Source organism: Elgaria multicarinata, chromosome 5 (assembly GCF_023053635.1).
Source record: "Elgaria multicarinata webbii isolate HBS135686 ecotype San Diego chromosome 5, rElgMul1.1.pri, whole genome shotgun sequence".
In the NCBI taxonomy this organism is placed as follows: domain Eukaryota; kingdom Metazoa; phylum Chordata; class Lepidosauria; order Squamata; family Anguidae; genus Elgaria; species Elgaria multicarinata.
Window position 1 is genome coordinate 93,241,882 of NC_086175.1, and position 14,763 is coordinate 93,256,644.

Genomic DNA, 14,763 nt, shown 5'->3' on the forward strand with positions numbered 1-14,763 from the left:
GAGTTCGCTGATGTCAGCATGCAAATGATAAAGTAATAGTGAGAGCTGCATTTTTAAATAGGTAAAGTTATTTATATGGCTTGAAATTATACTTGACTAAAAGTTTAACTATATAAGTATGGAGAGGTCATTAATAGGTTCCATATTATAAAGATAAATCAGCTGAGTATGATAGCTAAATCATCCTCTCTTGTGTAGAGAGATAACAGCCATTTGGGATGAATATTATGGAAGAAATGAGTCATTGGCTAAGATCTTGGCCATTGCTTATCACATTGAGAGACACGGGGGTGGGGTGGGGTGGCGGGACCCATCAAGGCTGGCCAAGAAAAGCAATGTTTCTCAAGTATGTTCATGCTGGGACCCCTTTCTAAACTTACTTTTACCTTTTGGGACCTCTAACCCATCAACTCTGGGTCCGCAGTCATCTCCCTTAGCATCTGCCAAGCTCCCTGTCCCTCCTGATGTTTTAAGTGTTTTTGTTTTTAAATAAATGTAGTGTTCTTTTAAATTGGGAGGCTGGCTGCTGCAAAATGAAGTGCCTGCCGTGAACTGTGTCTTTGTTTTCGAGAATACCCTGGGCCTCACTAAAATGGTGGGTGGCTGCAGCCCAGCACTTCATTTTGAAATGAGCCCAGCAGTCCCCCATGCCAAAAGGAAAATGGTGTACGTTCACTCCACCTCAGTATTACAGGTATTGGGTCCCTCTTTCTCATCCAAGGCACTCAGTGGTAGGGTGGCCACTTGTAATATTGTATTTTATATTATGGTTTTATACTATTGTATACTGTTGTTTTATACTTTGAACGGTTTTAATTTTTGTGAACCGCCCAGAGAGCTCCGGCTATTGGGCGGTATAGAAATGTAATAAATAAATAAATAAATAAATAAATCTACAAATAAATAAATAAAATCACAAATGACACCAATTTACATAGCATTTGCAAATGTGAATATATGTGTGTATAGATGCATATTTAGAAATAGTTATTATAATTTAAATAGAAATTGAGTAGATCTCATCATAGTATGGGAGATTGCTACCAAGAAACCTGTGTGCCTTGTTGAGGTGCTGTTGATGGGTAACTTCAAAGCCCAGCTATTCCTTCTGATAGTTCTTTATATTAACATCCAACTTGGATTGGACAGACCTTAGAATAGAGGACATCTTCAGAACAGACAACTGTCCTCAGTAAAAGAGGACTTCTGGCCACCCTATGGAGCAGGGCAAGCTGATCTCCTTCTCCTCCTCCTCTTGCATATCTTCACCTCCTTCTCCTTATCAAAATCATCATCATCAGTTTATTTCTTTGCTAGGGTAAATCCATGCTCAAAATGAGAACACAAACTTTTTAAAAAGATCACTGTCAAGCTCACGTTTTCTTAGAAAACATACCTATCCAGGTATATATTTTTTGAAACAATTGTTTATTTTCCGTATTCTTATCATACAGCCTGAAAAGTCAGATGTACAGCTCATTGGCATGACAGAGGAGGAATATTGTGTCAAGAAAATCCCAGTTTCTCCCATTACCCTGTTCCTAAGGAACTGAGTCCTCATTAGCTCAGAATCGAGCTGTAAAGAAACTGTAGATGATTTGTGTTTATAGAGGGAAAGCATATATTGCTATGTAAACTCTCTAAGGATGTCTTGAAGTCATCTTCGTAATTTCGTGGCATATGCCATTCCCTAGTATTTTGCCCTTCATAAACACTTCAAAAAGTTTGCAAACAGGTTTTCCTCACAAACAGGTTTTCCTCTCCATTTGTTCTGTGATGGAAGGCTAGCTATAATATCGGGCATTGATTTTATCATCTTTCAAACCCTCTGCTTAAACATTTTTTATTGGTAGAATTGGAAGAGAGTGGAGGAAAAAAGAAGGAAACAAAGAATTTTACCTCCAACCATTAATTTTATAACATACTGATGACAAAACCTCCTTGTCTTAAGAAATGGAAGCCATTAATTCTGACTGGATATTAGAAGGGGAGAAATATTGACAGTGATCTTCAAATATTTGATTCATTTCTTGGATTCACAGTGTAGAAACCAGACTTAAAATATTTATCTGAGGAAAGAAATTGTCATGTTGTTTTTTGACTTCTGAAATTACTATTTGTTTCCATTAATGGCAGTCATTTACAGTGGACTGTGAAAGAATCTTATTGCCAGTATCCATTATAGGTCTGTAGAGTCTGCAACAGGCTAAATGCTTCTTCCATATTAAAAAGAAGTTAGGTATAGAATATCATGGGTGCACTGCTTTCCCCATCTCATGACCCGTCTTCCAATATGTATATTTGTCATTGTAAGATGCATCCCAGCTGTTCACTATTTTAGGTTGAAGAGCTTGGGACAGATCCAATGGTAACCAAGCCAATGAGGTAAGTAAATTGTATTATAAACTGTTGCTTATATAAGAATGATATTATACAATGAAAAAAAAAAGTGTGATGACATTTACAGAAGTAACAAAATCAGCAGTTGTTTACCCAAGAGCATCCACAACCACATTACCTGTCATTGGTACATAAATTGTCACTGCTGAGACATTTTCTAAAGCCATGGTTTTGGCCCTATGTTAAGGGTGGGTAGGATGAATTGCATTCCCCTGTTATAACCAGAATTCAGGGTGGAGGGTAGTAGATTCTACAGCTTATACTCAGAAAACGGCTCAGCGAATTGATCTGAAACCTGGCAGTGTAGAAGAGATCAGTTTGAGAGTGGTCTGTACTGAATGCTGATTGTGAGGAAGAAAGGAAAAGCAATGGCTTATAGGAGTTTAAAATTTGATGAGTGACTTTCATTTGACTTCATTTTTACCTCAAAACTGCTAGGCCGAAGTGCTGCTATTTGGACTTTTTACCAGCCCTCCAATCTTGTATCTCATAAATCTCAGGTCTCCATTTTTTAAAATCTCATCTTCAGGAAAATGAGTCTTTTGTAACCAGCCATGGCCACCATGGCAGCCATTTTATGAATAGGCTACTTCCCAATGACAGCCATTATCATAGATCACCTACAACACTCTCTCAAAATTTTAAATGTGTCCACTGACCCATAAAGGTTGGTGGATCCTGTCATAAAGATAAGAGGCTGCTGAATTTGCTGTAAGGAGTAGAGGGCCCAGGGCTCTTCCCAGGTACAGGTAAGGCAGAAATTCAATAGGTGCAACTTTACCTAGCATGGATGGATGCAGCACCTGTGGATATTCTGCCTCTGCTTCAGCTGCAGGGCTTCAGAAAAGGAGATGACAAACTGGCTTTATTTAGTAGCTTTTTTGTGTGTGGTTTACATCAGCATTTCACAAATTCTGGGCCTTTTAATAAAGTACAGGCTAAAAGTTAGCACATTCTGAAATGTGACTTTCCCAAATTTCCCCTGACACAGTGGCCCTTAATAGCTGTAGTTTCCCAGTGAATTAATGTAGAAAACCCCTAACAGAACATATTAAAACCAAAGTATTTTTCTTAATTTAATTTTTAACTTCTGTGAAACTCAAACTTTAGCTTGTTTTTATCAGAATGGAGTTTATGTCTTCTAATTAAAGTAGTTGTACTTTGCATTGCAACTTTCTACTACTTATGATGCAGTCAAACTGCAATCCTATACCCATTTATCTGGGAGTAAGCCCATTAAACTCAGTGGGACTTAAGTTTGAGTAAGCAATGTATATAGGATTGCACTGTCATTTAACCAGAATTCTATGCTCATTTATCTGGGTGAAAGCCCCATTGAACTTAATGAGAAGTATCTAAAGCTGCCGCTCTGCTTATGCAATTGATTTAACACAGGGGTAGGCAACCTTTTTGGGTCCAGGGCCACATTGTACATTTTGAAATAAGTGCATGAACACCACCAAAGATTGCTGTAAGGCTTGGTGGATGCACGCACTACCTCTTCCTCCTCCTCCTCCTCCTCCTCCTCCTCCTCCTCCTCCTCGCTATTTCCTTCCTCCTCTTCCTCATGCTCATGACTCCCTCCTCCTCCTCTCCACTCTTTCCCTCCCCCCACTCAGTATTTCCTCCTCCTCTTCACTCCACTCACAATTTCTTTCCCCCTCCTTGCTCATGACCCTTTCCTACTCCCCTCAACTCCTAACATGCTCACCTTATCTCCCAATCTGCAGTAAGAGGGAAGGAAAGGGCACAGTGACAGTGGAGGGGGGAAGGAGGTAAAGGAGGTAAAAGCATGCACATATGCAGGGCAACACCAACAAGGTTGTGGCAGAAAGGCTGTGGCAGCTGCATGGGGTGGGAGAGGAAAGGCTGTAGCAGAAGTGAGGCATATGTGTGTACACATAGGCAATGCATTTATGTACTGAGAAGAAGGTGGTGGAACACATACATGGGCTTAATGCACTCACATGGATTCATAATGGTGATCTGCTTTTCATACCGTTGCTGATTCCTGAAACATGTGGAGAAGCAATAAAGAAAAGTGACCCAGAATATGTGACTTTTCCTCACCGACAAGTAGTTATAGTATCCTGTCCCCACATACTTAGGTTTAGGGGGCAAAGCTTCAAAACCAGATCTCAGGCGACCTTAAATACCAGCTTGAGAGTCAGAGTGAATTTACACCACAATGTTTAGGCAGAAATTCAGACTAGTGCCTACTAGAATGGATGTTTTTTCATCACCTTTACCCAACCATTGCCTGTAAGAGGAAAGCTGTCATTAGCTACGTGAATAGCATGAAAGTTGATGTAGTAGTCTACTTGTCAAGGTAAGATGGGGTAGACCCATTCAACCATGCAGTTCATTGGGTGACCTTGGGACAGTCACTGGGCTTTTCCACACAAGGAATTTATCATATGTTTATCATTTCCTACTCATGGTTGTTTACAGGTTCTTTAGATAACATTGTGATCCTCCAGTTTTGCTTTTAGTCTGACCAACCCTTTTGGTGAGATTTTTAGAACACAAAAATGCAACATTTAATTATGAAAGGGAAAGAAAGAGCAATATCATATTGTGTATTGTGCTATTCTGCTATACCATACTGCCACCTAAAGGTTATATAGCAGAAAAGCAGGAAAGGAAATATTCCTCATATAGTGCTTTGATCTTAATTCTGTGACAAACCTGAAAGTAGATACAGGCAATTAACAGCCTCGTGTAGAAAAGCTCACTATCTCTTAGCCTAATCTGCTTCACAGGGATGTTGTGAAGATAAAATGGTGGTGAGGACAGGGTAGGGAGGAATGTTAGGATATAGACATACTACATAAAATAAATAATGGGTATATTTTTTGGCAGCTAAGAATGAATTCTGCTTGCTGTTGGTTGTATGAAGTCTCTTGAATCAACAGTACTGCAAGGGAATAGAACATTCTGAGGAGTCTATCTAATAACCGATGACATCTTTCTATCTCAGAAGGTTATTTTTGTTAAACATGAACATTGGACATCAGTTGGCACGTATGAAAAATGAATCCCATATTATGCAATGTAAGGTGTGTGTTTTTAAAGAAACATTGCCTCAGAAGGGTGTTGATAAGATGACGCTATAACGTTCAAAGTAATCCTGCAGATCTGTTTGAATGACATTCCCCACCAAAACTATCACACTCTTCCTGGATGAACATGGTTGCATACTCCTTAGCACCCATGGAATCTCTTTCATGTAGGGGGAATCCCCAAAGGAAGGAAGATTGAGCAGTGACTTCCTCCCTCCTCCTTCCAGTATGCAAATAGCCGACGTGCATGTTAGAGGGTCTTAATACGATCTGAAGAAGCGAAATAAATGAAAGAACTTTGAACATGAAAGTCCGCCGTGGAGCTTACTTTAATGTCAATATTACGAGACCCTCTGAAGAAAAGAGAATCATTCTCAAAGTGTGTGAAAAGAGTTGGCAAGGGGCCTTGTCCTTATAGCTATGGCAATGCCTGAATGTGTGATTTAGTAAAATCAGTCAAAGGCTGGTCTTTCATCTTTTGAGCTCCAGTTTTGAGCTCCAGTTCTTAAGGCATTAATTAAAAGTGTCTTGACTATCAACTCTTCATCCAATTAAACTTTCACATCCAAGAAGCATAACCCTAGGTCACCACAAAAAAAAAAAAAAAGTTTAATGGGAAAATCCAAATCCAGGCAGAAAAAGGGCAAAACAAAAGTCCACTGTCACCCACCCACCCACCCACCCTTATACGTCTGGTGTTTGTGAGATGGTGAAATAAAACTGAAAGCGAAATGGTTATGGCTATAGAAAGCCATAAGTAGATGGTGTGTTCATGTACAGGGGAGAAGATGGAGCGCTGTGTGTTTAATAAAGCTTAATGTACTCACCAGAATTCACAGCTTGCTCAAACCCAGTCATTATTTTCAATTGCGTTGAATATTATTTCCAGAAAAATTGTATCATTTTAAAATAAATAATATAATCAGTAAATAAAACAAAACAAAACATAATAAATAGGAACATAAAATAAAGAAAGCTGCATTGTCTCAGATTTTCTTACAATAACTATAAGGAATAGTATAATATTCCTTATAATAACTTCAGCTTTTTCTCAGGAAATTTGGATAACAGGGTTGGATCTCAGGGCTGAAGCCCAGGTCTCCAGATGACAGCTATCCATTCCCCCATGATCACTCAGAGAGCAGCAGGTGATGGGGGACATGGCAAACCATTCCATGGCTATAGATGCTCATTATATATATATATATATATATATATATATATATATATTTCTTACTTTAAATATATATTATCTTTTCCTGTTACATAAAATCATAGAATAGTAGAACTGGAAGGGGCCTATAAGGCCATCGAGTCCACCCCCCTGCTCAATTCATTTAGCAGCAGAAGCAAACACCATTATACTTCTATAGCATCATTGTGCTATGGTTTAAGTGAGTTTAAAATCTGAAACTGAATTTGTTCAGAATATTATTATTACTTTTTTAAAAATCAGGGCTGGCAAACAGCTTCTTTTTCTTTTTTGCTTTAACATATCAAAAATGTAGAAGCAGTTGTAAAGCATGGAAAGGCATCAGGGCAAGGGAAGAAGAGAAATGTTAGTTGTGTGCTTCACAACCAATGTAATACACATGGTCATCTAAATGGGGATCCCTATAAGACCATTAAGTCCAGGGTCTAAAATTACTGAGGTGCACCACTGGTTGGATGTTTTAGAATGGCACTCTACCCAGAACCTATATTTATCATTTGAGGCCCTGTTACATGTCCTCCTAGAGAGGTGTCATGTTTCTCAGATCTGATCTCCTCGCCAACTCTGAAGAGGACTCAGAGACAGAAAAGACTTAACCCATCCTCTGCTATGTCAGGGCCTTCCAGATCAGAAGATGTGGCTCTTCATGACACTTCAGATGTGGAGAGCACTCCCCCATTACAGCCTTCACCACCCCAACACCGTAGGAGTAGGCAGCTACAAAATCAGGCAATTTCCCTTTAAGAATCAAACAGCTTCTCTGAGGGGGCCAGGCTAACTTTAGGCCTAGATCTCCTGGCCTTTATAAGGCTTCAGGAAGCCTTTGACTGTTGATGAGGCATCAGTGCTCCCTGACGGTACTTCGACAAGCTTGGAGTTGTCCAAGGTCCTGAAAGACCTGCCTGGTCTAACCTTGCCTTGAGATTCTGCAAACCACCAGACCTGGCTTGACTTGGGGCGTTGCTAGACGTACCGGGTGTTCCGTCGTTGAGGAGCGGTGAAAGCGGCTTTTCCCGTTCAGCCGTGACGCCTCATCATCCACACCTGCCTTCGATTTGTGGCGGAAGTTTGCGCCGGTTGTGCTGCTGCCGCCGCGAGAACGGTTGCGCAGCCACACCGGCCTGATTGCCGCGGTTTTTTTTTTTCGCTCGCTGCACGGTTTGCGCACGTCCGAAAGACCGCAAACTTGCGCAGCCGTCAGCGATGCCGCCGCCGGCCCTGGCGGCGGCAGCGGCGGCAGTGCCAGTGCCAGCCGAAGTGCTGCTGGTGCTGTTGAGGGTCAACATTGATGCGCTCACTTCCTGATGGGGGTCGTGGCGGGTGTCATATGACCCGAGGTCAATCGTCTGCATGGCCACTCTGTGCCTACATCTCCCATCATGCCTCTGAGGTGTCGGCGGCGATGATCGCCTCTGTGCCCTCTGCCCCATCCCAAGGAGCCAACCCACATCTGGCAGAAACAGCTGCGCCAGCGGAAGCGCATTGTCCGGATGCAGCATATCAGGGCAGCAGAGGTGGCTGTGTGTGCGCGTCTGTGCGGGAAACGATAGCCAACCCGAGAGGGCAACTATGCTCCCTGATGAGGACCGTGACGATCTTTGCGCGGCCATAGCCATGCTGATCTTGCTTCTGTCGGAGTATCAGCGCCTCCGTGCACAGGTGGCTGCCAGGCGGCGGCAGTTGCGGGAACAACTGGGGAGGTGGCTACTCCGCCGCAGCAAGCTGCGGGCCGCCCTCTGCCGAACGAGGCTAGCCATGCTGGCCGCGTATGGCGACTACGTCCGCGAGACACGCCGCCGCTTCTGGGCCCGGCCGAGGAGCAAGGACTGGTGGGAGAACTTTGTCCTGAAGGAGTGGGACGATGAGCAATGGCTGAGCCATTTCCGCATGAGCAGGGGCACCTTTTTTGAAATCGTGGAGGAGTTGCGGCCGCATCTGGACAGGAGGTTGACTGTCATGCGTAGACCTATCCCAGTGGAGAAACGCCTAGCCATCACCCTATGGAGGCTGGCTACCCCTTGCGTCTACAGGACCACAGCAGAGCAGTTCGGGGTAGGCTGCTCTACGGCGGCACAAATAGTCCTGGAGGTGTGCTTTGCCATGGAAGTGACCCTCCTAGCTCGTACAGTCAAGATTGGGAACGTGGCAGAGGTGAGTGGGGGATGGGGGATGGGGTGGGGGAATGCGCTGGGAACAGGCACTCACTTTTGCGGAGGTCCGCAACTTCGGAACAATGGCGCTGTCACTAATATGCCCTTTGTGTTTTCTGCCCCACAGATCATGCATGGTTTTGGGGAGCTGGGGTTCCCTCATTGTGTGGGCGCGGTGGATGGCAGCCATATTCCTCTCCAAGCTCCGATACACCAAGCCTCAGAATACATAAACAGGAAGGATGAGTACTCCATGATTCTGCAGGGGACCTGCGACTACAAGGGGCGGTTCATCAATGTGGAAATAGGATGGAGCGGCAAGAACCATGATGCCTATGTCTTTGCCAACTCAGGCCTCTGTGAGACGATGGATGCAGGTGTCTTCGTGCCTACCCATCCAACAATCAGATTGCACGGCCAGCAGATTCCACCCCTCATTATTGCGGATGGCGCGTACCCTTTGCGTGAGTGGTTGATGAAACCCTATGGTGGGGCACTCACTCCACAGCAAGCCCACTTCAACCGCTGTCTTAGGCGAGCACGCCTTGTGGTGGAGCAGGCGTTCGGCCGCCTCAAGGGGAGGTGGCGGAGCATAGGCGTGCGCCTGGAGCTGGCCGAAGAAAACATCCCTTCGGTCATCAGTGCTTGCGTCATCCTGCACAACATCTGCGAAACCAAGGGGCACGCCATGCTCGTGGAGGCGGCGGAGCACAATTCTGTAGAGCTGGCTACTCTGGGCGAGCCCTACGTCAATGAGGCCAATCGCCACACCCGGGAAGGGCACAAGGTGCGGGATGCTGTCAGAGAGTTCCTGTGGGCTAACCGCCGCTGACAGCCTGCCTCATAAAATTGGACTGTGCTTCTTCCCCTGTGCAGTCCTTCCAGTCCTTTACCCCAGAGTAACAGCCGTATGCCCACTTGTGTGCAATCAACTCTAGGCTATGTACGCCCAGATGTATGCAATAATATATATGCTATGTACGCCCAGATGTATGCAATAATATATATGCTATGTACGCCCAGATGTATGCAATAATATATATGCTATGTACGCCCACATGTATGCAATAATATATATGCTATGTACGCCCACATGCATGTTATTTACTGTTTACTCTGTACAGCACCATCTACAGTGATGGTGCTATATAAATTAGTAATAATAATAAACTCCAGTCAAACTGCGCAACGTGAAATCATCCTAAATGTAGCCCGAAGGGCAAACCGTGCTTATCACCATCGTCCGCTTATTTGCGGACGTCCGCAATCTCGGAAAACGTCAACAGGGGGAGCGTATGTCTCCGAAGGGCAAACCGTGCTTATTGGCATCGGCCGCTTCTTTGCGCATGTACGCAGTTCCGAAAAACGTCAACAGGGGGCGCGTACGTCAGGCCTACCCCGGTCAAGATGGAGCCTCGGAGGGTCGCCTACTGGCAGGAGCCCGAGATGGAGATGCTCCTTGAGCTCCTCCTGCAGTCTGGAAGGTCGGAGCGCCTCATGAGGAGCTCCAGCCTCCAGACTATTGATATTTTCAGGAGGGCTGCAAGGAGCCTCTCCATCGCGGGCTACTCCCGCACTGCTGAGCAGTGCAGGAGCAAGTTTAAAGGCCTAAAGGCGGCCTTCTTTGAGGCTCTGGAGTGCTACCGGGGTAGCCCTCCTAGGAGAGCCCAGCCCCCCTTCTACACCCTCCTGCACGAGTTGTGGGATCGGGCTGGGCGACCCTCGTGGGAGGAGCGCCGCCCAACAAGTAAGTACCCTTTGTATCACTGTGCCCCATCCCCCAACACTGCAGCCATGCTGAAGCTGCCCTGCACCACCTGCTATAATCATTGCCTGCCCCTCTGTGTGGTGGTTGCACTCAGCCTCATGCCAGTGCCTTGGCCAACTTGTCATTTCTCCATCCCAGCCCATGTATAATGCATGTTGGCAGCCAGGTGCAAAGCCCATCCCCCATCCTGGTTCCATGTAGGCAGTGGCCCCTAGAACTGCTTACCATGCCCATGTAATGTGGGTTCCAATGTGGCATCTCATTGCGCAATGAATGTCCTGGCCCACTAACTGATGCATACCTGCCTATTACCTTCACAGGGCTTCAACGTGCCCGCCTCCGGGCTGTGTGCCAGGAGGAGCCTGTTGCAGCTGAGGAGGAGCAGCACCCAGCAGAGGAGGGCAGTGGGGAGGGAGGCCCCCCTCCTGAGGCGGCCCCCCCAGAGCAACCTCCCTGCAGCCCACCCACCGCACCACCTGGTAAGTCCACAGCCCTACCACAAGCAGGGGTTGGTGCTGGTTCCACGCACCTTCTGTTTGGGGGCTTGGGGAAGAGGCTGCATTCATTGGAGAGGGAGTGGTGCACATCAGTCTAGTGGCATCCAAATGAACACGTATGTGGCCTCCTCCCTGCCAGGTTGTGCACCATTCCACCTGCCCACCCACTCCCTCACTACAGTTCTGGTTGTGCACTCCCCACTCCCATCCCTCACCTCCTCAACACCCCTTCTTTTCTGTGACAGGTGATGGAGCTGCTGTGGCTGTCACTCCAGACCTCATGCGGTCGTTCAGCCGCTTAGAGGGGGCGGTGCGCAGAACAAGTAAGTAGTGACTCTAGTGTTTGGTGTGCTCATGGGGGGGTGCTGCAGCATACATCACTAATACCATCTTTCCTTTCGCAGTGCGCTCCTTGGAACGGAGGGTCACCCGCCTGGAGCGGGACGTCCGGGCCATAAAGACATCCTGCAGGCAGGATGCTCACGAGCAGCAAGGCCCCTGACTGTGGCGTTTTTATTTTTTTATTAATGTGTTTGAAAATAATGGTTTTCATAAAAATAAAGCTTTTCTTTGTTGTTGTTATAAAAAAGTACAAATTTTCTAATGTTTATAAAAAAAAAAAAATCTAATATATTTTGCTTAAAGGTGTGTGTGCGCTTCTATGCAGTGCTTGGCCAGGGTCCCTGGCAGGAGTAGGAGGAATGGTGAGCCACCCCACCCCACTCCACCCCACACTCAATACTACCTTCCCCCCTTCATGGGGAGTAGGGCTGGCGCTCCTTGGGATTACGCTTCGGCCACTCCCTGCGCTGCTGCTTGGCAGGTGGGCTGTGTGGTTCCCCAGGCACTGCAGGGGGAGGTGCTGCAGGCTCCAGGTGCCTGCTCCTGCCCTTTCCATTCCCCCCCACCGCTGCTGGGGCTGCCTTGGCCCTGGTCTCAGGCCCTCCAGCCGGTGGGGCTGCCTTGGCCCTGGTCTGAGCCCCCCCAGCCGGTGGGGCTGCCTTACCCTTGCCGTGAGTCCCCCCAGCCGGTGGGGCTGCCTTGGCCCTGGTCTCAGGCCCCCCAGCCGGTGGGGCTGCCTTGGCCCTGGTCTGAGCCCCCCCAGCCGGTGGGGCTGCCTTACCCTTGCCGTGAGTCCCCCCAGCCGGTGGGGCTGCCTTGGCCCTGGTCTCAGGCCCCCCAGCCGGTGGGGCTGCCTTGGCCCTGGTCTGAGCCCCCCCAGCCGGTGGGGCTGCCTTGCCTTTTGCCCTGCCTTTCCCCCCCTGGGATGGGGCACAAAGAGGTTGCTCCTGGGGTGGGGATGGGGTGTCCTCCCTCTGGGGTGGGGATGGGGTCTCCTCCCTCTGGGGTGGGGATGGGGTCTCCTCCCTCTGGGGTGGGGATGGGGTCTCCTCCCTCTGGGGTGGGGATGGGGTCTCCTCCCTCTGGGGTGGGGGTTCGGGAGCCTCCTCCCAGAGTGGGCCAGGGAGTAAGTGTTCCGCTGGGTCCCTGCCTCTCACTCCACCAGTTTGTGGGCCAGTAAGAGGCAGTGCCCTCACAGGGCGATCCCTATGCCTAGGGGGGCCAGTCCTCAGACCACGCATGCCACCGACCAGCTCCTCCAGACAGGTGGCTACCCTATCCACACAGCGCACCATTGCTGCCGCATTTTCAGCATCTACTTGGAGTTGCTGCCTTGCGATGTCCAGATATTCGCTGACGTTGTCAGAGTCACGCTCAAGGATTTGGAGGATGCGGGCGTTGTCTGCTGCTGCCTGGCGCATGATCTCCAGAGCAGCATCTCCTCCTCTCCTCTGGGAGCGACGGTTGCGAATCTCTGCAAGGCGAGAGGCAGGTGACAGGGTGGCCCTGGGGTTTGCCACCCCTGGATCTGTGTGGAGAAGGTTGGCTATTCAGACACATGCGGCAGCACTGAACAGGGGAGGTGAGGATCAGGTGGAGTGTGCAGTGCCATACAGATACACCACCACCTTGGGCAAGCACACTGCTGCACATCTAGCCGCCCAATTGCACAAGAGGGCACAGCAGGTGAAGTGCCCCTTCCTGCCTGGCAGCGAAAGGGTGTGGTTGTGCGCCTAGAACTGCCCTTAGCAACTAAGCAGCTGGCAGTGGTGCTGGTGGGTGGCTAACTCACAACATTGCATTCCAGCCCCAGACTTCTGCTGTTCTGTTATCTGTGAGAGCCGTTCCCATGGCTGAGGAATGCTGACTCCCACTCCCACTCCCACAGCATCGACCTTGGTGCATCTGGGGAATTGCAGGCTCCTTCCCAAGATCTTCCCCCACTGCTCCCCTCCTGTTGGTGTGATGGACTGAAGGCAGTTCAATCACACCCACCCACCACACTAACTGCACCTTCCCCCATTCAGGGCATTCAGCACAGGGCACCTGCCAGGGTGCCGTGTAGATCCTTGCCTACCTACATGTGGCCACACACCTGTGTGTTAGTGCTGCCATGTGCCCAGCATGTCTGAGTGGTTGCAGGAGCACACATGCACACCTGAGGAGTGCAGAGTACTCACCAGGAGCACGTCCTCTATCTGGGCTGTCCCTGGAGCCACCTTCAGTGGGTTGTGGGGGGCCTGTCAAGGCAAAGTCAGGCCTATGTCACACTCATACCTCACCATTTGCCAGTCCACCCTCTACCAAGGATCAATGCCCATGGTTGTGGGGATGCTGTATGGTGGGCACATACTCACAGTTCCGTCCAGTCTGGCTGCTGGTGCCTTCACCTGCTTCGCTGTCAGAGTCTGCAGCTACATTACTGGATTCTTCATCATCTGGTGGCATGTAGGAGAAATCATTGGAGGTAGGGGGAAGGGCAGCTTCCCCTCCCCAGAGATGCAGGGGCCTCAAATGCAGCCCTTCCAGGCCCCCCTCCTCCAGGCATTTTGCATGGAGAAGAGAGGATTCCCACTGGCATGGGATGCTGTGCTGGTGCCCCCACCTCCCGCCCCCTACCAGCAAGCCTTGGGGGTGGCTCTGCAGTCCCATTGCCGAAGTTGGTGGGGAGGTGTAGGGGTGGGCTTGGGGAGGCAGACGGGCACACTCACCAGCTGATGTGTCTTCGTCCACATCCCTGCTGAGTGAGGTGGTTTCGCTGGCGTCCTCACACATGTCCTGGGAGCCCACAGGAAGAGAGGGTGGTGGCTGAGTGGCTCGGGAAGTTACACGTGTGGACTGTGTCCGAGTAATTGTCAGACTGCTTGCCACGCGTTTGGGGCGCGTCGTGGTATCCCCACGGAGAATGGAATGTAATTTGTCATAGTAGGGGCACGTGGTGGCATTGTTGCCTGACCTCTCATTATGGTTCCTTACACGCCGGTACTCTGACCGCAAGCTCTTGGTTTTAGTGCGACACTCTTTGGCGGTTCGGTCATGGCCTCTCCTGGCCATCTCCCGTGCCACTTGTTCAAACACATTAAAGTTGCGGTGGCTAGCCCTCAGCTGCTGCTGAATCCTTTCTTCTCCCCAAATGTCCAGCACATCTAGGATCTCTTGGTGTCTCCATGTCATGCCCCGCCCTTTTGGCCCCATGCCTGATACCTATTCAGGGGCTAAGCAGAGAGAACGGGGCTCGTTACTTTCCGCATCGGAAGGGCAGGGGAGTGCAGTGAACCATTTTAAAGGGGCTTCCCTCACCTGCTGCCGGGTGGCCGCTGGAAGATGACCG

General features: G+C 48.6%; 1 protein-coding gene across 2 annotated transcripts; it reads left to right on the top strand.

Annotated features, from left to right (window-relative positions):
• The first annotated feature begins 8,262 nt into the window (after positions 1-8,262).
• Positions 8,263-11,339, top strand: LOC134399540 (uncharacterized). 2 transcript variants are annotated; one of them, XM_063127613.1, is made up of 3 exons: positions 8,263-8,826; positions 8,953-9,612; positions 10,914-11,339. In XM_063127613.1, exons 1-3 carry the CDS (start codon positions 8,290-8,292, stop codon positions 11,337-11,339), a joined length of 1,623 nt encoding a protein of 540 aa, XP_062983683.1. In that variant the 5' UTR covers positions 8,263-8,289. The 2 variants fall into 2 exon arrangements, with proteins under 2 accessions (XP_062983683.1, XP_062983684.1); XM_063127614.1 differs by having other exon boundaries at positions 8,953-9,768; positions 10,914-11,327.
• Positions 11,340-14,763: the final 3,424 nt, after the last annotated feature.

Bases quoted from the DNA above. Each gene is read 5' to 3' on its own strand.
- LOC134399540 (XM_063127613.1), top strand. From the start codon at position 8,290: ATGCTGATCTTGCTTCTGTCGGAGTATCAGCGCCTCCGTGCACAGGTG. The intron at 8,827-8,952 runs GTGAGTGGGGGA...TCTGCCCCACAG, and splicing joins AGATTGGGAACGTGGCAGAG to ATCATGCATGGTTTTGGGGA. The intron at 9,613-10,913 runs GTGCGGGATGCT...TTACCTTCACAG, and splicing joins ACACCCGGGAAGGGCACAAG to GGCTTCAACGTGCCCGCCTC.